The following is a 25,659-nucleotide window of genomic DNA, read 5'->3' as shown; positions in this document are numbered from 1 at the left end:
TTGGTCAAGGAAAAGCAGTATCAGGGTGAGAAACACCAGGTAGAAACTCTGAATGACATGAAGCCCACAGGATACTGCCTAGCAGGCTTATAAAACTACATGATTTTTCTTTTGAGTATAAACAAAAAGGTTTAAAAAAATTTAACTATGGCAATGATACCCTAATACTTTTGTTTCAAAAAAATTCCAGTGTGGCAGGGTACGTAGAACACTAAGTGAAAAAATACGCTTCCCAACCCATCCCCAAATGCCCCTCCCTCACTCATAGTGACTATAACACGGAGACCTTTCCAATCCTTTTTCTCTGAACTTTCATACATACAATTTATAGTGTATGTATGTGTATATATATTCAGCATCTGAGTAATGAGTAATTTTTATTTAGCATAAACAGAAACATACATCTACTGTCTATGACTTACTCTCCTCCCCTCAGTGGTATGTCCTAATAATTGTTCTAAGACCATGTTTATATTTATACCTTGTTTTAACAATTGTTTTACATTCCACAAAATAAGTCTATGTAATCCATTTAACCACACTTCCTTACTGATGGACATTTAGGAACAACTACCTTTTAAACCCGAATTTTTCTTTTTAATCCCCCTTCCACATTATAAACTAAATGTTATAAACAATTAATTGGGATTTTTAAAAAAAAATCTCTTATACATCCAACTTGGATGATACACTAATGTCTTATTACAGTTTGAAAGCTCTACCTCTGGAATTGCCAACCTCCAAAGAGCAAATATATCAGCTGCCATCAAGTTACAAAAATAATGGGCTAGCTGGCAATTACATCAACAGGAATTTTCCCCCACGAAACTCTTGTGCTCCTCCTGAGCATAAAGCTGGTGGTGGGTTTAAATACCCACAAGGGGTCTTTCTAGTCTGGACATCTGACCATTCTTAGCAAGGGGTGGGAACCAAGGCTAGAGCTTGCTCAGAGTGGTCCCACATGCTCTGACCAGACAGCCTATGTGCCAAGTACGGCGCAGATTTCCAGCAAAGGTAACACCAGGCAGTGCTCTCAGGTAGGGAGGGGGCAATGCTGGTGAGGGCACGTGAAACAAAGCCCAGGCCTCCTGACCTCTGGCTTCATCCTTCAGTCGCTGAACAGATTCTAGGAGATTCTCCTTCTCATCAAGCTCGCTCTCCAGGAAGGCATTTCTTTCAATGGCTTGATTCAAGCGCTGCTCAAAGTCTTCGAGAGACATGATCGTGGCCCTGGGGAAGAGAAAAGCAAAGTTGTCCAAGAGAACAAGCAGTGACATTCATCTGGTGCCTACACACTGGGAGATGAGAAGGGTGAGACACATGAGGGCATGAGTCCCAGCACTGGCAATTCCTAGATACCACAGACCTGAGTAAGCCAAGCACTTAACCTTCTGGGACCCAGCTCTTCACCTGCAGAATGGGCTGTCTTAGCTCATGAGGTGCATGAGGCTGTCCTGAGGCTAAAATGAGATAACGTCCATACAAAACTTAGCAGTGAGCCTAAGTAGGACCAGTTGATTGCCAACAGGTCCATCTTCTCTTGGAGACTCGCACCGCCAACAGTATTCAGAATATCCTACACAATGTAATCACATGCATTTAAACAGGTAGAAGAGACCATCTTTAATTTCTTAGTTACCGTAAAAAGTTTCAAAGTTCAAAATGCTCAACCCCAGCCCAGCTGGTCTGTTAACAACCACTTCTTATGAACAGTGTACACATTTCATTGGAATGCTGTGTTACAGGCACTGAAAAGTGCTGTAATAAAGAAATCTGTTAACTCTGAGGCAGAGAAAAGGTAGCTTACACAGACTGTTTCCTCTCATGCAAAGTGGGGATAGTAACAGTGCCTCCACAGAGGCCTGGGGTGGGGACAAGTAGAGTAATACAGGAAGCATGCAACAGATGTTTCACATGTAAGTGCTCAATAAATGTCAGCAATTTTTATTACTGACCCCATGTTTGTCTCCAGAGACCTTTAACATCCTGCTCATTGTGTCTCATGGTGATTGGAAGCGTATGTTGGGAGTGGAAACCATGAGTTAACACCTGGCCCTTGCACAAAGGACTAGCTATGTGTCCTTGGGTAACTTAATGTCTCTGGCCCTCTGGGCCTTCAACAGCAAAGTAGGACTGACTCACTGATTATTCAACATATCCTACTATGTCCAGATGAAGTCATATTAATACCTACCCTCAAAGGGTATTAAGAGGTAAATAAGTTAAAGTTACCAAAAATGCGTTAAGAAAAACAACAAAGGGATACTATTTAGGAGTATAACACTGGAATCAGTTAAAATGACCCTAAGGCTCACATGTCAAACAACAAAAAAGATAAAATACACATGAAAATTCATGATAAAGGTGCCATCATAATCATTGAGGAAATATGGCTAGTTCAATTCTAGGTTTGAGGACTACTGGGTAAGTACCTGGAAAAAATTAATGTTGGATCCATACCTCATACTGTACCCCCAGATAAATTACACCTAGATCAGAAATTTAAACTCAGTATTTAGACAAAATCTGCTACTAGCTTCTGGAATGCAAGAGAACTGAAAACCAACTTCAGAGATATTTGTAGCATTCCTAAACCTGTGTGGATCAATGATCATGAGATTGTATGTAATCAGTGTTGGTAATACCACCAGGGCACAGCACTTAAATTTACTGCTACTATGTGAGTATTTACTTTCAACTAAAGGTAAGCATCCTAGTTATAACCTCAGTAAAAATAGCTTTATATGCCTTATATATTGAAATTCTGTCAAATGATGTATAAAAAATACTTTTTATTATTATAAGAGTAAAATGTAATACATAATGACTGTGAAAGCTATTAATCTCATGTATAGTTATTGAGAACTTTAAAATAGTTAAATAGGAAAATAGAGTTTTAGTAAATATGAATAGTAAGATACACATTTGTTAGATAACTGAGAACTTGTCCCTTTTGAGTCAATAAATGCTTTTAAAGTCTATGTATTACTTCATGCCCATCAGAATGGCCTGTCTCTAAAAAACAGAAAATAACAAGTGTTGGTGAAGATGCAGAAAAGCTGGAACATTTGTTCACTGCTGGTGAGAATGTATGAACAGTCACTATGGAAAATAGTATGGAGGTTCCTTAAAAAGTAAAAAATAGAATGACCATATAATCAAGCAATCATACATCCAGGTATACATCCAAGAGAATTGAAAGCAGAATCTCAAAAGAGATATTTGTACAATCATGTTCATACCAGCATTATTCACTACAGCCATTCCTCTTAGAAGACTTACTCAGACTCACTTTCTCTGAGCTCCAATGTTGGGGCATCAGCTCAAAGGGTGCCAGGGACATACGGGAGGAACTGAATTATCTGGCACCAGGGCAAGAGCTCGAGGGGTAGTTTTCTCCCAGACAGAAGTGCTGGCAGAGGCCACTCGTCCTTTGTTGAGCCCTCCCGACAGAGCCATATCTGAGTATCCATCAACCTAGCTATCACTGCTTGCCCTGCCCTGGTGATTCCCTGAGACCTCACCCAACCCAACTTTGGGGCCTACCCAAGCTGTCTCCAGTGGCTTTCCCATACGATTGGCCTGTCTTGGCTCATGCTTCAGACTTTTCTAAAATGTCTCAAACAAGCAGTATATAGCCTCAGCATGACCAGTACCTCTTGCTAAGTGACCCCAGGCCTGGCACTAGCGGCAGCCAGCCTTGCTTCACAACTAGGCCTCTCCTGGACAACTCCAAGCTCAGCACAAGTAGCAGCCATCTGCAGATCACTTTGTAGAGTTCATGCCAGGAGGCCTCAGGCAGAATACAGGCAGTGACTGACCTTGGCCTGCACCTCCCGGGAGGCCTCAGACCCATCGCACCCGGTGGACAACTTCAGACCATATATTGAAGTACCACCCAACCACCTCCACAAGCCAAATACTCAAGGGGAAAACTCAGCCAGCACCAGAGCCCTGCCCAAGTAAGCCCTGCTCCATAGGGGTGGGCGCCTGCACAGCTGTTCCTCCATGGTGGTCACAGCTAGTCCTTGTAGCTGATCGGTTTGGGGGCAAATCCCTTCCATTGATGTGCCAACAGCAATCAAAGTTCAACTACAACAGGAGGTTGTACACAGCCCTGGGGGTGAGGTGGATGGGGCACACCTGGAGTTCCCAGCTTGGGTGAACAGAAAGGCTGCGCCACTGGACCCTACAGGACACCTACTACATTTGGCTACTCTACTATGCCTGGGAGGTGCAGCAGCTCTACCTAAAATAATAGAAAGAAACATGGAGAAGCTGCCAAAATGAGGAGACAAAGAAACATGGCCCAAATGAAAGAACCGAACAAAACTCCAGAGAAAGAACTGAACAAGATGGAGATAAGCAAAATACTAGATGCAGAGTTCAAAACACTAGTTATGAGGATGCTCAATGAACTTAATGAGAACTTCAACAGCATAAAAAGGACATGGACCTGGCTAGTGTGGGTCAGTGGTTAGAGTGCTTTCCCATGCACTGAAGGGTTGAGGGTTTGATTTCTGGTTAGGGCACATATCCATGTTGTGGGTTCAATCCCTGGTCAGGGAACGTGTGTGAGGCAACCAACTGATGCTTCTCCCTCACATCGATATTTCTCTCTCTGTCTCCCTCTCCCTTCCTCTCTTTCTAGAATCAATGAAAAGGCATATCCTCAGGTGAGGATTTAAAAAAAAAAAAGTAAATAGAAATCATAAAAAAAGGTCAAAGAAACCATAAAAAAGAACCAGTCAGAAATGAAGGATACACTAACTGAAATGAAGAATAATTTACAGGGAATCAACAGTAGAGTAGATAAAGCCAAGAATCAAATCAATGATTTGCAATATAAGAAAGCAAAAACCACCCAATCAGAACAGCAAAAAGAAAAAAGAATCTGAAAAAATAAGGAGACTCGTCCTAGCTGGTTTGGCTCAGTGGTTCGAGTGTTGGCCTATGGACTGAACAGTCCAGGGTTCGATTCTGGCCAAGGGCACATACTTCGGTTGCAGGCTCGGCCCCAGTTGGGGTGCGAGTGGGAGGCAACCATTCAACATGTCTCTCTCTGATGTTTCTCTCTTTCTCTTTCCCTTTCACTCTCTCTGAAAAAGCAATGGAGAAAATATCCTCGAGCAAGGATTAAAAAAAGCTTCTGGGACAAATTCAAGCGTACCAACATTCACATCATGGGTGTACCAGAAGAAGAGGAGGGAGAGCAAGAAATTGAAAAAATAATGACAGAAAACTTCCCTAACCTGATGAAGGAAACAGACATACAAGTCCAAGAAGTACAGAGAGTCCCAAACAAGATGAACCCAAAGAGGCTCACACCAAGACACATCATAATTAAAAAGCAAAAGGTTAAAGATAGAATCTTATAAGCAGCAAGACAAAAGTTACCTACAAGGGAGCTCCCATAAGACTATCAGCTGATTTCTTAAAAAAAACTTTGCAGGCCAGTTTGCAGGCCAGAGGGGTTGATAAGAAATATTCATAGTGATGAAAAGCAAGGGCCCACAACCAAGATTACTCTACCGAGCAAAACTTTCATTTAGAATCAAAGGACACATAAAGAGCTTCCCAGACAAGGAAAAGCTAAAGAAGTTCATCACCACCAAACCAGTATTACATGAAATGTTAAAGGGTCTTCTTTAAGAAGAGCCCGGTTGGCATGGCTCAGTGGCTAAGCGTCAACCTATGAACCAGGAGGTGACAGTTCGATTCCCAGTCAGGGCACATGTCTGAGTTTGGGGCTCAATCCCCAGTACGGGGCATGCAGGAGGCAGCTATCAATGACTCTCTCATCATTGATGTTTCTCTCTCTCTCTCTCCATCTTCCTTCCTCTCTTTGAAATCAATAAAAACATATTTGGGGGGGAAAAGAAAAAATATGAATAAAATGGCAATAAATATGTATAACAACTGAATTTAAAAAAACAAAATGAACAGGAAGAGTAGAGACAAACTCATACAGAGAACATTTTGATGGTTGCTAGATGGGAGGAGGGTTAGGGGAATGGGTAAAAAAGGTAAAGGGATGATAGTTACAGAATAGTCACAGATACGTAAAGTACAGCACAGGGCATATATAGTCAGTAATATTCTAATAAGTATGTATGATGTCAGATAGGTATGAAATATATCAGGATGATTACTTAGTTATATAATGTCTAGTCACTGGAGTACACCTGAAACTAACTTAATAGTGTATGTCATTAAGGAATAAAAAGAAAAATAGGAAAAGAAGGTAAAGAAAACATAAAAATACCACTAAAAGAAAACATGGGCTAATTGCTCTATAACATTAGAACACAGAAGGCCCTTCTAACTATGACTGACTAATAAATTTGACTACAAAGAAATCAAATAACTTTTTTTTTTTTTAACATATCTGTATTGATTTCAGAGAGAGGAAAGGAGAGGGAGAGAGGGAGAGAGAGATAGAAGCATCACTGAGGAGAGAGTCATTGATCAAGCCCGCAACCGGGCATGTGCGCTGACTGGGAATTGAACCCAGATGGCCTGGATCCTAGGTTGACGCTTAACCGCTGAGCCACGCCCGGCCGGGCTCAAATAACTTTTGACAGTAACATACAGTAGATAAACCTGGAAGACAAATGGCAAACTCCAAATATTTTCTTTCCATACCACAAATAAAGATCTCCTAGAAACTGATGAAAAAAACCCCAAACCAACCAACAATCCAACTTAAAAACAGGCAAAAATAAACAGAGTTCACAGAAAAAGAAAACAGCTCTTAAGTATAAGAAAAGGAACTCAAGGTAACTCACTTCAGAAATGTACCTATTTGCTGCCTATCAGGCTGGCAGAAATCCAAAATTTGAAAACCCTGCCCGGCCGGGCATGGCTCAGTGGTTGAGCGTCGACCTAGGATCCAGGCAATCAGGGTTCGATTCCCGATCAGGGCACATACCCGGGTTGCGGGCTTGATCAATGACTCTCTCATCATTGATGTTTCTCCCTCCCTCCCTCCCTCTCCTCTCTCTGAAATCAATAAAGATGTATTTAAAAAAAAAGAAAAGAAAACCCTCTGTTAGTGAAGCTATGTGGAAAATACGGACTTACATACATAGCTGTGGGAAATGTAAACTGGTATAACCATTATATAGAGAACTGAGTAATAACTATGAAGAGCACATATGCCCATGACTGGCCTAGCAATTTCACTTCTGGGAACTTATTCTATAGATATACACATCTGTGAAAGCAATACTACCATTCATTACAGCAATACTTATCTCTGCACAAGAATGGAAATGAAACAGATAAGTATTACACATACAATGCTAACCATACAACAGAGTATTATGCACTTGGGAGGAAAAAGAACAAAGAATACTCTGAGTCCCAATACAGAAAGATCTCCAAGGTTTATTGTTATGTGGAAAAAAAGCAAGATGTACAACAATGTGTATAAAATGCTCTTTTGTGGGGGAAAAGGGGGGGGGGGGATAATACAAATTTCTATTTTTATTTGGTTGCATTTGCAAAAAATTCTACTCCTATGTATGTTACTTTTGAACCACACGAATGTATAATCTCTTCCTTTTAGACTGCATTATAAGTCCCCATTCTTCACTCTCCCTACATCCACACCCTTGCTTTGGCCTCACTATGGGTGGAATGTACCTTCCCACCACTTGACATGGCTTGGCCATGTGACTTGCTTTGATCAGTGATATAGAGTGGGATAAATGGTATGCCAGTGGCTTGCCAGAGATCAGAACATACTATAAAGCAACAGTAATCAAGACATTATGATGTTGGTATAGTAATTCACAAATTATACATTGGCCCAAAATAGAGAATCCCAAATTAGATCCCAGGATACATGAGAGGTTAACATTAAACAGAGCTGACTTCAATTCAGTGGAAAAAAAGAGTATTTAGCTTACCTCAAGAAACAAGAAAACGCTCAAATAAACAATCTAACTTTACACCTTAAAGGAACTAGAAAAATAGCAAAGCCCAAAGTTAGAAGGAAGGAAATATAAAAATCAGATAAAAAATAAATGAAATAGACACTAAAAAGACAGTAGAAAATCAATGAAACTAAGAGCAAGTTATCTGAAAAGATAAACAAAATTGATAAGCCTTTAGCTAGACTAACCAAGAAATAAAGAGAGGTCTCAAACAAAATTAAAAATGAAAGAAGTTACAACTGATAGAAATACAAAGAATTATAAAAAACTACTACAAACAATTCTATACCAACAAATTGGACAACTTAGAAGAAATGGATCACTTTCTAGAAATGTACAATTTTCCAAGACTGAATCAGAAGATACAAAGTCTGAATAGACTTATTCCTAGTAAGACTAAATCAGCAATCAAAAGCCTCCAAACAAACAACAGTCGTAGGCCAAAGACCTTCACAGGTGATTTCTACCAAACATTCAAAGAAGATTTAATACCCATCCTTCTTAAACTCTTACAAAAAATTGAAGAGGAGGGAAAGCTTCCAAACTTATTTTATGAGGCCAGCATTACCCTAATACCAAATGGAGACAAGGATGGCACACAAAAATATTATATGAGAATATCCTTAATAAACATACATGCAAAAATCCTCAAAAAACATTAGCAAACCACATTCAACAATATGTTTAAAAGGTCCATACACCATGATCAAGTGGGAGTTATTCCTGGGAGGGCAAAAATGGTTCAACATCTCCAAATCAATCAACATGATACACCACCTTAACGAAATGAAGGAAAAAATCATAAGATCATCTCAATAGATGCAGAAAAAGCATCTGACAAAATTCAACATCTATATTTATGATAAAACTCTCAACAAAGTGGGTACAGAGGAAACTTACCTCAACAAAACCCACAGTTCATACTTAATGGTGAAAAGCTGAAAGCTTTTTAAGATCAGGAACAAAACAAGGATGCCCACTCTTGCCATTTTTTTCCAACATAGTATTGGAAGTCCTAGCCACAGCATCCAAATTGGAAAAGAAAAAGTATAATTCTCACTATTTGCAGACAACATGATACTACACAGAACCACACCGGCTAGGGGTAACATGATACTATAGAGAGAGAACCCAAAAGAATCCACACAAAAACTATCAGAACTAGTAAATGAATTCAGTAAAGTTGCAGGATACAAAATCAATAAACAGAAATCTGTGGCATTTCTATACACAATAACAAACCATCAGAAAGAGAAATTAAGAAAACAATCTCATTTACAATTAATTGCATCAGAAAGAATAAAATACCTAAGAATAAATTAAACCAAGGAGGTGAAAAAGCTATATATACTGAATGCTATAAGACACTGATGAAATAGAATGAGACACAAATAAATGAAAAGATATTCCTTGCTCATGGATTGGAATATTGTTAAAATGTCCATACTACCCATAGCAATCTACAGATTCAGCCCAACCCCTATCGAAATTCCAATTGCATTTTCCACAGAACTAGAACAAATAATCCTAAAATTTGTTGAAATCACAAAAGATAGCAAATAGCCAAAGCAATCTTGAGAAAGAAGAGCAACGCTGGAAGTATTACGCTATCTGACTTCAAACTATACTACAAGGCTATAGTAATCAAAACACTATGGTACTGTCATAAAAATAGACATATAGATCAATGGAACAGAAACAAATCCATACCTGTATGGTCAATTAATCTATGGCAAAAGAGGCAAGAATATACAATGGGGTAAAGACAATCTCTCTTCAATAAATGCTGTTGGGAAAACTGGACAAATACATGCAAAAGAATGAAATTTGATCACTTTCTTACACCATGCACAAGGATAAACTCAGAGTGGATTAAAAACTTAAATTTAAGACCTAAAATCATAAAACTCCTAAAAGAAAACATAGGCAGTAAATTCTCTGACATCACTCTTAGCAATATTTTTTTGATGTCTTTTCAAGGAAGGGAAACAAAAATAAATAAACAAATAAATAGGATTACACCAAACTAAAAAGTTCTTGCACAGTGAAGGAAACCATCAACAAAACGATAAGACTCCCTACTGAATGGGAAAAGACATTCTCCAATAATACATCAGATAAGAGGTTAATATCTCAAATATATAAGAAACTCATACATCAAAAAAACACCCAATCCCATTAAAAAATGGGCAGAAGATCTGAATAGACATTTCTCCAAAAAGGACATTCAGATGGCCAATAGACACATGAAAGGATGCTCAACATCACTAATCGTCAGGGAAATGCAAATTAAAACCACAATGAGATTATCACCTCACACCTATCAGAATGGCTATCATAAATAAATCAACAAATAAGTGTGGGCAAGGATGTGGAGAAAAGGAAAGCCTCGTGCACTGTTGGTGGGATTGTAAAATGTTGCAGCCACATGGAAAACAGTAATGAGGTTCCTCAAAATATTAAAAATAAAATTACCATATAACCCAACAATTCCACTTGTGGGTATTTATGCAAAGAAATCCAAAACACTAAGTCAAAAAGATATATGCACCCCTATAATTCACTGCAGCATTATTTACAATAGCCAAGATATGGAAGCAACCTAAGTGTCCATCAATAGAAGAAGGGATAAAAAAGATACAGAGAACAAATTGATGGTTGCCTCATGGGAGGGGGTTGGGGGGATGGGTGAAAAAGAAGAAGGTATTAAGAAGTACAAATTACCAGTTATAAAATACAGGGATGTAAAGCACAGCAAAAGGAATACAGTCACTATTTTAATAACTATGTGTAGTGTCAGATGGGTACTAGAATTATTAGGACGATGGATCTTCATTAGCTATATAAATGACTGATCACTATGCTGCACACCTGAAACTAATATTGTATGTCAACTGTAATTGAAAAATTTAAAGATTAATGTATACTAAGAGGATAAAACATTTGAAATAAAATTAACACTATGAAATGTACTACTGCTTTGTTATATTTATTTTGGTGTTTATAGATTTATTTTCTGAAGAACATGATGCCATTGGCGATCCAAAACCAAAGAAAATGTGGAAGGACATCAATCATTAAAATCCATTTTAAGGTTGGAATTATCTAATCTGTTCATCTTCAGTCATTAAAGTGATTTGGTATCTGCCAGATATGTTTCCTTTGGTGCTCAATAAACCAAACACAATCTTGATAATATGATTAATTAGTGCAGGAGTGCTTTGTCTTTGCATATACTTCAAGGCACTTTTTATGTATTTAATTAGCAGATAACTGAGGAAAAACTAGGATTTGTACAGCCATGGGCATAACATTTTAGTGCTGGCACCTTGAAGCACAATTATGTTCTTTTACAAAATGTCCCATGGAACTGCTATCAGATGTAATTTGTTGGATAAACCTCATCCACGCAAGTATATATTTGTATTCACGAACTCACATAATGGGCAAAGAGTTTCTAGAGACCTGGAGCAAAGCCATGCAGGACTAGCCATGAAGAGTAACATAAATGTGTACTTGAACTAATGATGTATGTTTCCTCTACAGTCACTTAGAACCTCACTCCTCTGCTTAATTTACATGCTTATAATTAGAAAATCCATGAGTGGACAAATATACTGTGACACACATCCAGACAATGCAATATTATTAGTGCTAAAGAGAAATGAGCTATGAAAAGGCAGGGAAGAACCTTAAACACATGTTACTAAATGAAAGAAACCCTTACAAAAGGCTAGATCCTCTTTAATTAGAACTATATCACATTCTGGTAAAGGCAAAACTATGGAGACAGTAAAAAGATCAGTGGTTAAGAAAGGTCAGGGGGAGGGAGGGATGAATTAGCAGAGCACAGAGGACTCTTAGGGCAGTGAAACTATTCTGTATAATACCACAGTGAAGGATGCATGTCATCATATATTTGTCCAAACCCACAGAATGTACAACACCAAGAGTAAACCCTAATTCAAAGTATGGACTTTGGGTGATGATAATGTGTCAATGTAGGTTCACTGATTGTAATAAATGTACCATTCTGGTGGTAGATGTTCAGAGTTGAGAAGGTTGTACATGTATGGGAACAGGGGATATACAGAAACTCACTGTACTTTTCTCTTAATATTGCTGTAAACCTAAAACTGCTTTTACAAAAAGAATTTAGAAAAAAATTAAGAGTGGAGGGGGTTAATGGAGGGGAAATAGGAGACATCTGTAATATTTTCAACAATAAAGATAAATTTTTAAAAAAAGAGAAAAAAAGTTTAAGGCAAATGAAAGACATTTTCAGATAAACCCAAACTAGGAGAGTTCATCAGCAGCAGATGTGCACTACAAGAATCCTAAGAGAAGTTCTCCAAGCTGAAGGGAAATGATACCAAAGGGAAAACTCACAGCAAGGGATAAACCAGAAACGGAGATAAATATAAAAGCCTATCTTTTTACCCTCTTAATTTCTTTAAAATACACTTTGCTTTTTAAAGCAAAAATTGTAACAACGTGTTGTGGAATCCATAGCATTTGTAAACATAATAATAGCTAATACAACCACAGCATAAAGTTTGAGGAAGGTAAGTGAAATTGGAAGGTTGAGAGGTTGTTGCATTTTTATCTGACGTGGTACAATATTAACTAAGTAGATTGAAAAGTTCAGCATGTATATTGTGAGCCCTAAATAAATCACCAAAAAATAATGCAAGAAACTGTGGGGGCAGTGCAAAGGCTCCATATCTTCACAGGCGTGTGGGTTCCATGAATATATGCATTTGTCCAAACTACTGGAACTGTGCACTTAAGATCTACAAATGGCACTGTAATTTTTACCTAAATTTTTTAAAAAGTGTTTTCTTAAAAAAAACAGCACCTGGTTCAGCATAGTTATTAAATAAGTAGTTACTACTCTTACTATTCTGCTAACAACAGAATATCACTTTAAGAAATACTGTTCTTTGAACATGCTTCTTTCCTTCCTACCTTAGGGCCTTATTTATCACAAGCTAGTCCTTCTGCCTGGAACATCCTCACCTCCCACTCTTCCCCTGGATGAGGCCTATCCAACCCCTCATTCTTCGCCTCCATGGCATTTCCTCTGGAAGCCTTGCCAGACATTCTCTCGCCAAAGGCCAAATTAAGATATCCTGTCATTTGTCCCTACAGCATCCCAAACTTACTGCTGTAATTAAGTTGCGCTTATTTGCCTCTGAGACTGTGAGATCCATAAGGGCACTGGCTTGGTTTGACTCACTGCTGAATTCTCTATACCCAGCACAGTGCCTGGGTCCCAAGTGCTGGAGGCAAAAAGCAGAGACCAAAAGCTTCAAGACCTGACGTACCGTTTTGCTCTTTCCAGATCATCATTTGCTTGCTCCAGCTCTCGGATATATTTCTGCAGTTGATCTTTAATTGCCTTTGTCTGGGCTAGGTCATCCTCTAAGGCGGAGATCTGCCGGTAGCCTTCAGAATGCTGTGTTTCAAACTTCTCCTGAATGACAAAATTGACACTGAATGAACAATTTAGGACTTTTGATAAACTCTTTTTATCTCCCCCTTCCCTATCACCTCAAAATACTGAAGGTTAATCCTGGAACGTATGTACTCCTGTTGTAGTGGACACATTTTTAGCCACTGAGCATCCATTCCCCCCTCTCCACAGCCTGCCAGCACCCTGATTTCTTTAGGGGGTTTATCTCTGTCATTACAGGGTCTTCATGGGATCACCCTCCCATCACACTCACTGAAGAAGCTTTAGCCTTCCTCTCCCACCCTCCCGCCACAAGGGAAAAGCCTCATTGCAGTCCATAGGACTGTTTCTCCACAGGTGTGGACTCTTAAAACAAGTGACAGAAGAGGGCAGGAACAGCGGACTTCCTGTCTCCCCGGCTCCCTGAGCATTTGGTAGCTTGCCTCCTCCCAAACCTGGTCCTTGCAGCTGCTGGGTGTCAAGAAGCACCCAAATATCTTCAAAGCAATCATTTTGCTCAAGGTGTCCACAGCCATAGAAAGCCACATAAACCTCTCCAAGCCTCACCCGAGAGTAATATGAATCCACGTCACATGACATCACTGGATCACAAAGAGAACATCAGGGATCACAATGACTTTGGTTGCATGTGCCACAAAATAAGAGCAGGACATTGTGTACTTAGTATGACCACTGTTCTGACTTTGTGATCCAGGACACTTCCCCTGCAGCATGGGGGAGTCAGAAGGAACTTCTGGACCTCTGGGAGAGGGAGGGAAGGAAGGGAGGGAGGGAGGGAGGGAAGGAAGGAACAAAGAGGAAAAAAACCTGTTATGAATTACGAGAGGAAGCTTAGTGTTTTCCGAGGCAAGGAATGGCCCAGATGACTTCTCAATGATCTGTTGTTGCCCAATTGTAGCAGCTAACGTTTATCATTTACTCTGTGGCCACCTCTGGGCTCAGTAGGCTAATTACATTGCCTCATTTTAATGCCACTTCAGAGATGTGGGGACCATGGCTCAGTTACTTAATTAGAAGAAAGTCAAGATCCAACCTGGGCCACCTGGGCTCATGCTCTTAAAAACAACTATGCTAAACTGCCCTCACCATAATCCAAGTGATATACGTACGTGTCAATCTCTCTCCCTCCTCCTTTCCTTCCTTCCTTTCCTTCCTTCCTCCCTCCCTCTCCCCCTCTTCACCAAACACCCTTACTATCTTCCCTTCATCCAAAACATGAAAGAAAACACATCCCAAAGGACAGGCCCAAGGTCTAATTAGTCAAAAAAAAACACAAAAAAAACAAAAGAAAAAAAAAACAAAAACAAGGCAAACTCCTTTCTTTTCTTTACCTAGTTGAGTAAACAAAGCTGTTGCTAGAATGACGTAATGGTGCCTAGCCCAGAGAGGCGTGGAGAGCCGTTGTGAAGAGGAACACCCACAGAACAAGCAGATTATTCACGGGGTGAGGACAGGGAGGGCATTCCACATTCTGAGCCTGCTGGGTCCCCTCTGATACTCCATTTCCTGGCCGTGAGCAGAGAGAGGAGGCTGTGAGCAGAGGAAGTATCTCCACTGAGGCATGCAGGGGCACACCAGGCCCCCTACACAGCGAATTCCCAGGTGTGGCTCTGATGGCCTCACACCCTTTAGGTGGGCGCATCTCCACATAAAACGAGAGAGTGCAGGATCCTAGGTTATTAACCTAAATTCAAATTCAGGTTCTCAGAGGATGCAGTTAACGAGCTTCTCCACCAGCACAGAGATTCAAAGGACGTCCTTTGAACTTGTAGACATGAAAAGCTGTTGCTGAAATGTTGTGCTTGCATTTGGGGCTAATTATAATGAGCTGTCAGCTGATGGAGGCATCAATAGACGCTCTGTTTGATCCCTTGCAGGCTTTTTTATTCAACTTGTGATGAATAAGCCAGTTGTCAAGAAGTCTGATTCAGTTGACTACATTCCTCTTAAGTGACAAATATGGGCTAGTAGTGGCACTTCTTTATTCCAAGGTATATTCTATTTCTTCCTCTGCTCTATGCTCTGAGTCTCACGGATCTGTCATGTGGGTGTAATGAAGGTCTTCTGCAGGCTCAAGGGCTCAGTTTTGAAGCTGTTAATTACTTAGTAATAGCTTGATATTTATTCAGCATCCATGAAGGGCCTCCTTCCCTCTCCAAACTATCAGCCATACATACCACTGATCTGCCTTCCTTAGTTTTCCATCCCCGAGTTCCCTTCAATTTAAGAACTATGATTCCTCTGTGCCTATGGCAGGGGCCAGGCTGTTAATAAAATGAAGTGGACCAGGTGTAGGAATAAAGAAAGTGACACTTAACCCTGTGTTGGAGGTGGTGGTGGGAGCAGCAGTGGGGACTGGGGTGAACTGAGAATGCTTGCTCTGTCCAAGCAACCACTACTTGGCTTTTTGCTGGCATGGAACAATGCAGGCCTGGTGTGGCGAGATCTGCCAGTGTTCAAAGGAAATCAGAATTCCAGATTTTTATTGCCTCACAACTTTGAATGTTGATATTAAAAATATAAATTTTACTTTCAAAATAAACTGTAAACAAACCCTGAACTCTTACTAATAGCATATTGAAGTATTTACAGGGAAGTGTATAGTATAGATGTCTGCAATTCACTCTGATATTCATCAAAACATAAGATGGATGGATGGGTATTAATAAAAAGTATGGCAAAGATTACTCATAGAGTTTGGGTGGTGGATATACAGGTGTTTACTGGAAAATTTTTTCAATCTTGCTATGTGCTTGAAAACCTTCATGATAAAATGGTGAATAAAAACCACTAAAGGCTAAGCAAACAGCATCTATGGGCCAGAATGATCCATAGATAGCCAATTTGGGCTCTGTGGTCTACAGCATGAAAGTGTGAACTGCACTGCTCAGCTTCCAAGGTCTCTGGGGTCTTTCCTCTGTCCTTCCCCATCTCTCGATCCCCAATTCATTAATTTTTTATTTTTATTAATTCTCACCCAAGGATATTTTTTCCACTGATGTTTTAGAGAGAAGGAGGGGGAGGAGGAGAGAGAGGGGCAGAGAGAGAGAGAGAGAGAGAGAGAGAAATTGATGTGAGACACACATCAATTGGTTGCCTCCTGCACTCGCCCTGACCAAGGCCAGTCATCAAACCTACAACCCATCGAACCTACAACCCTTTGGTACCAGGGCCAACACTCTAACCATTAAGCAACACTGTCCAGGGTCCCAGTGCTATTTTTGGTCTCACTTTTTCCCATGTACCAGTAAAGCCAGGACTCCCAAAGTCTACCTGACACTCACTTCTTGTTCATGTCTGTGGCAGGTCCAGATTATCAATCCCTGGGGCACCTGGCTACACACACACACACACACACACACCATCTTCAAACACTAGCTTAAGTCACTCCTAGGTGCCTTCATGAAGCTATCTCCAACCTACGCAGATCTTTCTCTCTCAGGAGGATCTCATGATCAGTCCTATGTAACTGAGCATCATTTCCAGAAGTGCTTCCTGGTGTTAAATTTGTCTTCCCCAAGAAGCTACAAGAGGGTGAATAGCACATCTCCTTCCATCACACCTAGCCCTAGCACATACTGCAGGGCCTGGGCTCTTTCCCACAGCAGCTCGTCAAAATTTACATGGAGAGCTTTATTAAGAAAAAATTTTAAGAAAGATATACAGATATGCCAGGGCCCCAACCAGACTTACTAAGAACAGGAATCTCAGGGTGTGGTTGGGCTTGGGCCTGTCTGATGTTTATGAAGCTGGCCAGGTGATCTGCCTGGCATCCAGGGCTATGAGCCACAGTCTCCAGGGCACAGCGTTATACTTAGTGATCATGTGCTAAGCCCTTTAAAATGTCCAAACGACAGTCTTTACCCTTTAGAGAAGTGCTTCTCCAGATACTTAGCCATGTGTGAAGATATTTTTGGCTATCACACATGGGGGAAAGGGTGCTACTGGCATGTAGTGGGTGGAGACCAGATTCTGTTAAACATCCTACAATGCAAAACTTAGCCCTCACAATGAAGAATTATCTGGCCTCAAATGTCAACAGTGCCCAGGTTGAGGAACCTGCCCTAGGCTGGCACTGTCCAACAGAACTTTGTTATGATGGAAACATTATACAGCCCTCTGTCCAATAATGATACCCACCAGAGACATGTAGCTACTGAGCACTTGAAAGGTAGCACCCAGCCGGGCGTGGCTCAGCAGTTGAGCATCGACCTAAGATCGAGGAGATCATGGTTCAATTCCTGGTCAGGGCACATGCCTGGGTTGTGGGCTTGATCCCCAGCAGGGAGTGTGCAGGAGGCAGCCGATCAACAACTCTCTCATCGTTGATGTTTCTTTCTCTCTCCCCCCACTCCCTTCCTCTCTCTGAAATCAATAGAGATACATTTAAAAAAAAAAAAGTAGCTAGTATAACTGAGGAATTAAATTTTTATTTATTTGATTTTAATTAATTTAAATGTCAACAACCACTTGTGCTTAGTGGCTACCACATTGGACAGCAAAACCCTGGATCTTATAATGATCAGCAATTCTAACAACACTCCATACTCTAAGACTGTCTACTTTTCACATGCCTTATGAGATTATTACAGGCAATCCAAGAATGGCCCTGGGGACATGGGTGTGACTTGCTTCTCACAGAGCTCCTAGCACATGAGAGTTCAACTACCACATCCACCCTGCAGGCCTGGAGGTGGGAGTGAGCCCAGGGCCACCATCCCTCACTCTGCAGGGATTCCTTTTCCCAGTGATACAAGCCACAGTGGAAGCATTTCCTCTCACCCCCCTCACCTTGATGGTTTCTAGTTCCATGCGAAGGCGGTTATTTTCTGACAGGAGGTCCCTGTTCCTGGTTTCAATTTGTTGTAGCTGTGTCTCCAATTCAGCCTCATATTCTCGGCTTCCCTCCTGGAATTCTCGGAGCTCCTCTTGTGTATTCTCTGCCCTACAGCAGAATTCACAGATGTCAGATAATAATATACTGAGCATTTACATGCTGCATAGTCTTATACATGGCTCAGCTCTTTATTCAACTACCTTTTAAGACAGAAACTATCATTATCCTCATTTTACAGATGAAAAGATGAGGTTTAGACAAGATGAGTGACTTGTCTCAAGGTCACGTAAGAAGCCAGAAACAGAGCTTGGACCTGAACCCAGGAATGCCTGACGCCAAAGCCATTTCTTAATCAATTCACTCTTCACTCATTCATTCAACATACATTTCTGAGCCCAACATATAGTAAATATACTTGGGATGTGTATCCTTGGCAGATTTATTTATAAGTAGAAATTGGACATAATATAAATGTCATTTAACACACCATTATAATGTTCCACAAAGAAGATAAAAATCATGCCTCTAGAATATAAACTTTAATATAAACAATGAAGACACCGAATTGGTTAAAGATTTTGCTTACCTTGGTCCAGTCAATTCAATTGGACACTGCAGCCAAGAAATCAAGAGAAGGCTGAGACTCAGAAGAATTAGGAAAGATCATCAAGAGCAAAGATGTGTCATTAGAGACCAAGGCTGAGATCATCCAAACCCTCATATTCCCAATTACTATGCATAGATGGGAAAGTTGGACAGTGGAGGAAGCAGACAGTAAAGGAAATGATTCACGTGAAATACGATGTTGGAGTAGAGCTCTAAAGATACCGTGGACCACCAAAAAGACTAACAAGTGATTCCTAAAGCAAATTAAGCCTCAAACATCACTGGAGGCAAAAATGACAAAACTGAAGCTACTTTGGACATATTATGAGAAAGAGGATTTTTCGGAAGAGACAATAATGCTGGGAAAACAGAAGGCAGCAGGAAAAGAAGACCAAATATGAGATGGACTAACTCCATAAAAGCAGCCATCGGTTTGCCCTAGTTGGTTTAGCTCAGTGGTTAGAGTGTTGGCCCATGGCCTGAAGGGTCCCAGGTTCGATTCCAGCCAAGGGCACATACATACCCCAGTTGCACGTGAGGAAGGCAATCATGTTTCTCTCTCTCTCTTCCTTCCACTCTCTCTGAAAAGCAATGGGAAAAATAATATATCCTTGGGTGAGGATTAAAAAAAAAAAAAAAGAAGCCATAGGCTTGAGTCTACAGGAGCTAAGTAGGGCTGTTCAAGACAGGACATTGTGGGCATCACTCATTCACAGAGTTGCCAGGAATTGGAACCAACTCAGTGGCACACACACATAACGTGTCCCCACTCCATCCCAAACACCCAATTCTAGCTTCTCAATACTGAAAATGCAAGGGATATTTTTTTTAAAAATACCAGCCTAAGTTATCTTTAAGTCAAACTAAGAATAAAGAAATTAGAGGGACTGGAATAAGACATCCACATGGAGATTATGAGAGTCCATGAGAAACAAAAGAAACAATACTGCGCGTGTACGTACGTATACACACACACACACACACACACACACACACACACACACACACTCCCCCCCCAGATATGGGCACTGAAATACTGGTTTCAGATTTTAAAATTTTCCTACACACGAAGCACTGACCAGATATAGCACATGGGATCTGATAAAACCCTGCCAGAAAATAAGATGGGTAGTAGTAGTTTGCTTAGGACCATGGGCCTTAGAGTTCAAACTCTAGCTCTGCTACTTAGTGGCTGTGTGACCTGGGAAGTTACTTGCCTTCATTAAGGATCAGTTTCCTCATTTGTAAAATGGGGTGATAATGGTTTTTTCATGGGGCAGTTTTGAGATTTAACTGAGATAATGTGTGTTAAGCCTTCATAGTGCTTGTCATATAATATGCCCCAGAAAATGACTGCTGCCATCATTATAGGAAGAAAAAGCAGGGTGGACTTTGGAGAACCAACCTTTGTTTGTAGGTCATAGCCAGATCTTTCCAATAGTTAGCTGCTTCTTCCTCAGAGCTGAAAGTCTTTCCAGAGTCCTCCATTGCGAAAATGGGAGAAGAGGTCACTCTTCTTGTGGCATGGTGTCTAGGAGAGAAAGTTTTAAAATTATTACCCTGATTAAACACCTTTAATGGGGGAAAAGCATTCCTGAACTTTACATTGGATTAAATAAACATTAGCGAATCACTAAAACTAAACGCAGACAAAATACAGCCCACCTGCATGCTTCATTCCATGGGCAGATAAAACTATCAGGATCTGCTCATTTATCACACTGGGAAAAGGAGAAATAAGGAAAATATGGAGGCGAGGACATCACCTGGAGTTCCAGCTCTCACAACTTGGTACACCACCATCCCCACCACCAGAGATACAGAATATCAGAAGGAAAGTCTTTAGGGCGAGGGGCTAATGAACCCAGTTTGGGACATTATTAGCTTGACATGCCCATGACACATCTAGATGCGACACTGAATCTGAAACTTGGGTAAAATCGGGGCTAACGATACAAATTTAAAAGTCATGAGTTTGCATGTATGCATGACCCATAGACACAGACAATAGTGTGGTGAAGGCCTGAGGTGGGGTGGGGGTGCCCGGTAGAAGGGGTCAATGGGGGAAAAAAGAGGACATCTATAATACTTTCAACAATAAAAATTAAAATTAAAAAAAAGTCATGAGTTTGTGACTGATTCTTCCCTTTTTCTTGTAAGGTAACCACTGGAGAATCTAATGAGAACTATTCAGAATCTGAGGAATGCCAGTGTTTGAAAGCGGACAAGGAAAGAAACAGTAATCGGAGGAGACAGAGGAGAAACAGAAAGTGATGAGAATCAGGAAGAGTGAGCTATTCTGGAGTAAATGGTTTCAAGGAGGGGGGAAAGGGGAACATTCCACAGTATCCATGATGCAACAAAGAAACTGGTAAGATAAGGATTGGAAAACATCCACCAGACTTAGCAAAATGTTGGTCACTGGTAATGTGAGCAAGAACAGTTTTGACACAGTGGAGGAGGGAGGAGAAATCAGCTGGGTGGAGGAGTACGTGGGAGGTGAGGAAGAGGAAGTCCATGGTGTTTTGGAGAAGTGGGTGTGATAAGGAGACAAATTAGACAGCAGCTCCTGGAGAGTGGGGGATGGCTTTGGCTTGGGGATATTCAGAACAGAGGTCAGGAAACATACTCTAATAACAGTTGTCAGTTTATGGACTCCCTGCTGACTGAGCCTCTGGATGTAAGCGCTTAATTTATGAATTTATTAAAGGCTCTGAGCTTGTCAAAAGGTCATTAGGACTCCAAATTACATGCCTCCATTGTCCCTTCCTTCCTTCAAGGGAGCTCACAGTCTATAGCATGTGTCCTTGGAGACAAAAGAATGAACAGAATGAACGTAATCCCTCACTTTGCAAGACATAACCAACATGCTGTACTTTGGGCTAAAAGTACAAATCATTATTTGGCCAAATATGTTAGGGTTGACATGGACACAATCACCAACTTCTGGATCTCTGGTAGAAATTGAATAATGCCTATATTCGAACATAGCACTTATTGATAACTCTACATTTCCTAATATCTGTATGCACATCTTCTCTCCCTCCTAATTCCTCTCCCTTTCCTAATTCAGAGAAAGCATGCCATGTGCCCTCCCACCTACCTTCCGGAGAACAATCTCTCTGAAAACTTGACCTAAACAGAGAAGCCGAATGCAGTAGAAAGCTGTTAATCTGTTGATTTTTTTCCAGTCCAGCATTCCTTCTTCCATCTTTCTATAACAGCATCCCAATCAATATTCCCTTGGAGAAACTGATCCTATACTCATTCCATGTGGTTCAGATGAACTTGACATCATCTTCTGCACCTGGGAGAAGGCACATGCCTACTTGTGCCTCCAGCACCAGTAGCTGGCTCAGGGGTGGGCCTAACCAACGCTGAGCCAATGACAGGGATCAGCCTCACGAAAGCTGAACAAATCACTGGCTGAGGGGTGGACTTAACTCAAGCTGAGCAAATAATAGGCCTAACTCAAGCTAAGTCAGTAAGTGTCCAGACCCAGGCCTTTTGCAGAACTATCAAGAATAAACTCTCTGGAAGTGTTATTTAACTTATTATGATAATCATTTTGCAAAATATAAATGCATAAAACCATCATGTGGTACACCTTAAACTTACACAACACTGTTTGTCCATTATAACCATAAAGCTGGGGTGAGGGGAGAGAAAGAAATGAATTCTCTTTTTCCACTAGGGTTTGTTAAATGGTAGGAGGTAAGCCTGTAGTGCCAGTGATCATTCTATCACAGGAGAAGAGACAGCCTGAAAATGAAGCCAAAGCATAGGAAAGCAGGAACAAGAGGTAGAGGGACTGGGTGTTGATATTGTTTGAGCACCTGGATCCAGCTGTACCTGATTTATGGTTATGAGGGATAATCAACTCCCTTTTTTGGTTGTACCAGTTAGGGTTGGATTTCTGTCACAGGAGAGTTCTCATTAATATATGGAGTGATAGATCTTATTTGCTGAAAGTAAAAAAGAATGGAGTGCCTACAGTGTAAATAACAGTAATTAGCATGGTAACACATAAGGGTAAACCTGGGTGTGGTACTCCCTGCTCAAGCCATAAACTCTAATGATCCCAGATTGCGACTAATATGCAGTCACCAAACCAATGTCTATAGTGTCCAGAGCACAGTGCCCAGGCAACTGTAACTGAGCACTGTGTGGCCATTAATGATCTTATTAAGGACAAATGCATGGCATGAGAAGTCTGCATACAGCAGGGTGAGAAAGTGAGGAACTAGGAACAATGAATGTATGCTGACTTTTCCTGCTGTTTGGAAAAAGATGCACAAAGTTCAAATAATTAGTCCCTGCCTATTTCTCTAAATATTTCCCACCCTCCTCCCCTCACCTGCTTATGCTCCAACTATGCTGCCTTCTTTCTGTTCCTTGAACACACTAAGCTTGCCCTACCTCAGGGCCTTTGCACTTGTTCTCACTGCCTGGAATGCTTTTCCTTCAGATCTCTTCTCAGCAGGTTTCTTTCTTGACATTTAGATGTCAGCTAAAATGTCTTCCCCAAAGAGACCTTATTTGAATATCACCAAGTACTCCCTATAACCCTTCACTATCATATTAACCCCTCCTTTGTGTTATCACTTTGAGTTTTGTTTTTATCTTCCCTCACTGGAATGTCAGTTGTTGAACATAGGTACCTTCTCTTTTATATTCCCAATGCCTAGAACAGTGCCTGGCATGTAACAGGCATTATGTAAATGCTTGTGGAATGAATGCACATAGGAGAAGATAGAGATTTGCCACTAGCTGGATACGGGTATGAGGTTAAGAAAAGGCTTCTAGAAGCAAGAGACCTCTGAAGGCTAGTTTATAATTCACATCTGTAAATCCCTAAGATGCTTATTAGGATGAGGAAAATCTCTCCTTCAGCACCTGAGTGGCATCTCCTTAATGGCAAGGGGCTGAAGGAGAGGATGCCATGTTTAAAACTACCCCCTCTTCAGGTTTATACAAGGAATATCTGATATGATATAGTTACTGGAGTTTAATAACCTTCATTCTGCACTTGTGATAGATGCGTTTTAGAAAAGGGCTTCCTAAAACATAGCTGTCATTGCCAGTGAGACTTAAAACTAAATCCCCAGGAAAGAAATTTGTGATGTTTTAGGGGGTGCTTCCATTGTGGTAGGGGATCTAATTACAACCATGCTGATGGGAAGGATCTGGTTTTGGACTTCAGGTACTGGGGAGAAACTAAGCAGAGACCTAAGCTTACGTGACAGCTTGCACAATCTCTGACTCCTTCAACTCAAGGGCAAAAAACACCGGCCTGGCATTTCAACCAAAAATCTCTGCACTTTAAAAATAATTCTTAGGGAAGAGAAAAAATATACTACAGGCTAAGAGGGAAGCAGTAACAGCTGAATTCACTATGTTTTTGAAACAGCAATCTTAAAAACGTAAGTTTCCTTTGCCATGTGAAAATGTCTCAAAGTTCTAATGTGCACTGTTCTCTGCCACAGAAAGCAGATAAGCTGACTTGCAAAGGTTCTTCTTCCAGCATTATCTACTGAATTTTAACATCACCTTCTGTTTGCTGTGTGCTGGGCATTTAATAAGTTTCAAACAACTTTATCCCCTTTAAGACACTCAGGTGTAAGAATAAGCATGACAATCACTTGGTTTCTTAGAAGCTGGAGCAGAAACACTGGAAACCAGACCCAGTGGGGTGGAGGTGGGGGTTGTCTTTAAATTCAAGTACAAGGTCCCCTGGGTTGCAAACAGACTGATTAGAGGTCAAATTCACTCATTTCATTTGGCCCACACAGTCTTTTAAAAGGCACTATGACAAGAAGGTATTAACTCTTGGTAACAATAGACACAACTTTGTACCCACTATCTTAAAAATGAATATTGCTTGCATTTATTTCATCTGTGCTACAGGCATTCAGTCTCCTAACTCGTGTTCTCAATACACCATCATGTCATCATGCCCCAGCATCGTGGACAAATCTAATGGGCATCTCAACTGTATATTCTACAGCATGCAAGGAAGAACTGAGACAAGTGGTTCAAAAAGTGTCTATTTTCTATAACTGAAATCTACTATTCCCACGAAAATGTGTTTCACCAAGCTTTTTTTTCCCCTTTTTCTTTTTTTGGGGTGTGTTTTCCATGATTAAACTTAACAGAAGTCTGAAAACACACTTGAGACACATGCCTTTGATTTCAAAACTAGGAAAAAACAAAGCAATCTCTCTTGGCTTCCCTCTGAGTGAAGAAAGCCAGCACATGCTGGTCAGGAGCAATACACACCTATAAACCATCAGGAATTAACTCACCACCCTTCTCCACCCTAACCCCAATCCTTCCCAATCAAAACAAATGGAAGAGCTGAAGGGAAAGGGAGAGAAAGAAGTAGCCAAATGCCAGCACGTGCTCCAACAGCTTCTATGTTATGAAGCAGGCTTCGCACTTTGCAGAAGTGACATCATTGGGACAAGATCAGTCAAGAGGCAGCAAGTCTGGCTTTTGTTTTGTGCTTTCAAAGTCTATAATGATCTACCTAAAAAATAGGCATGCAAGGACATATGCTCAAGGCTGTACATCATCATTCAGTGATGTGGAAACTGGAGAAATTTAACTGTCAACAGGACTGATTGTAAAACTATGCAGTTGTTAAGAATTTTTGTGCTAAAATACAAGAAAGTTCATGATTTGTTAAGAAAGGATGCCATTGTTGTTTATACATCTATCTTCTCTCTTTGCATACAAAGGGTGTGGAAGAAAGTACCAAAATTCGGGTAAAGCAGGCACTGAGATGTGAACTGGAACCT

The 25,659-nt window shown here is 40.7% G+C and overlaps 1 protein-coding gene across 10 annotated transcripts in view; it reads right to left on the bottom strand.

Moving 5' to 3' along the window:
• Positions 1–25,659, bottom strand: part of NDE1 (nudE neurodevelopment protein 1) — a 36,338-nt gene that overhangs the window by 5,085 nt on the left and 5,594 nt on the right. For all 10 annotated transcript variants that reach the window (XM_081131367.1, XM_081131359.1, XM_081131361.1 and 7 more), the window contains exons 2-5: positions 20,265–20,390; positions 18,208–18,361; positions 13,268–13,416; positions 1,094–1,230 (exon numbers count right to left, since the gene is read on the bottom strand). In XM_081131367.1, the coding sequence (XP_080987493.1) occupies positions 1,094–1,230; positions 13,268–13,416; positions 18,208–18,361; positions 20,265–20,390 (566 nt within the window). The remainder of the gene's footprint in view (positions 1–1,093; positions 1,231–13,267; positions 13,417–18,207; positions 18,362–20,264; positions 20,391–25,659) is intronic.

This window comes from Miniopterus schreibersii, assembly GCF_964146895.1.
Source record: "Miniopterus schreibersii genome assembly, chromosome: 3".
Lineage (NCBI taxonomy): Eukaryota > Metazoa > Chordata > Mammalia > Chiroptera > Miniopteridae > Miniopterus > Miniopterus schreibersii.
Note: the sequence above shows the minus strand (reverse complement) of the source record. Positions and strands in the feature narration are given on the sequence as shown.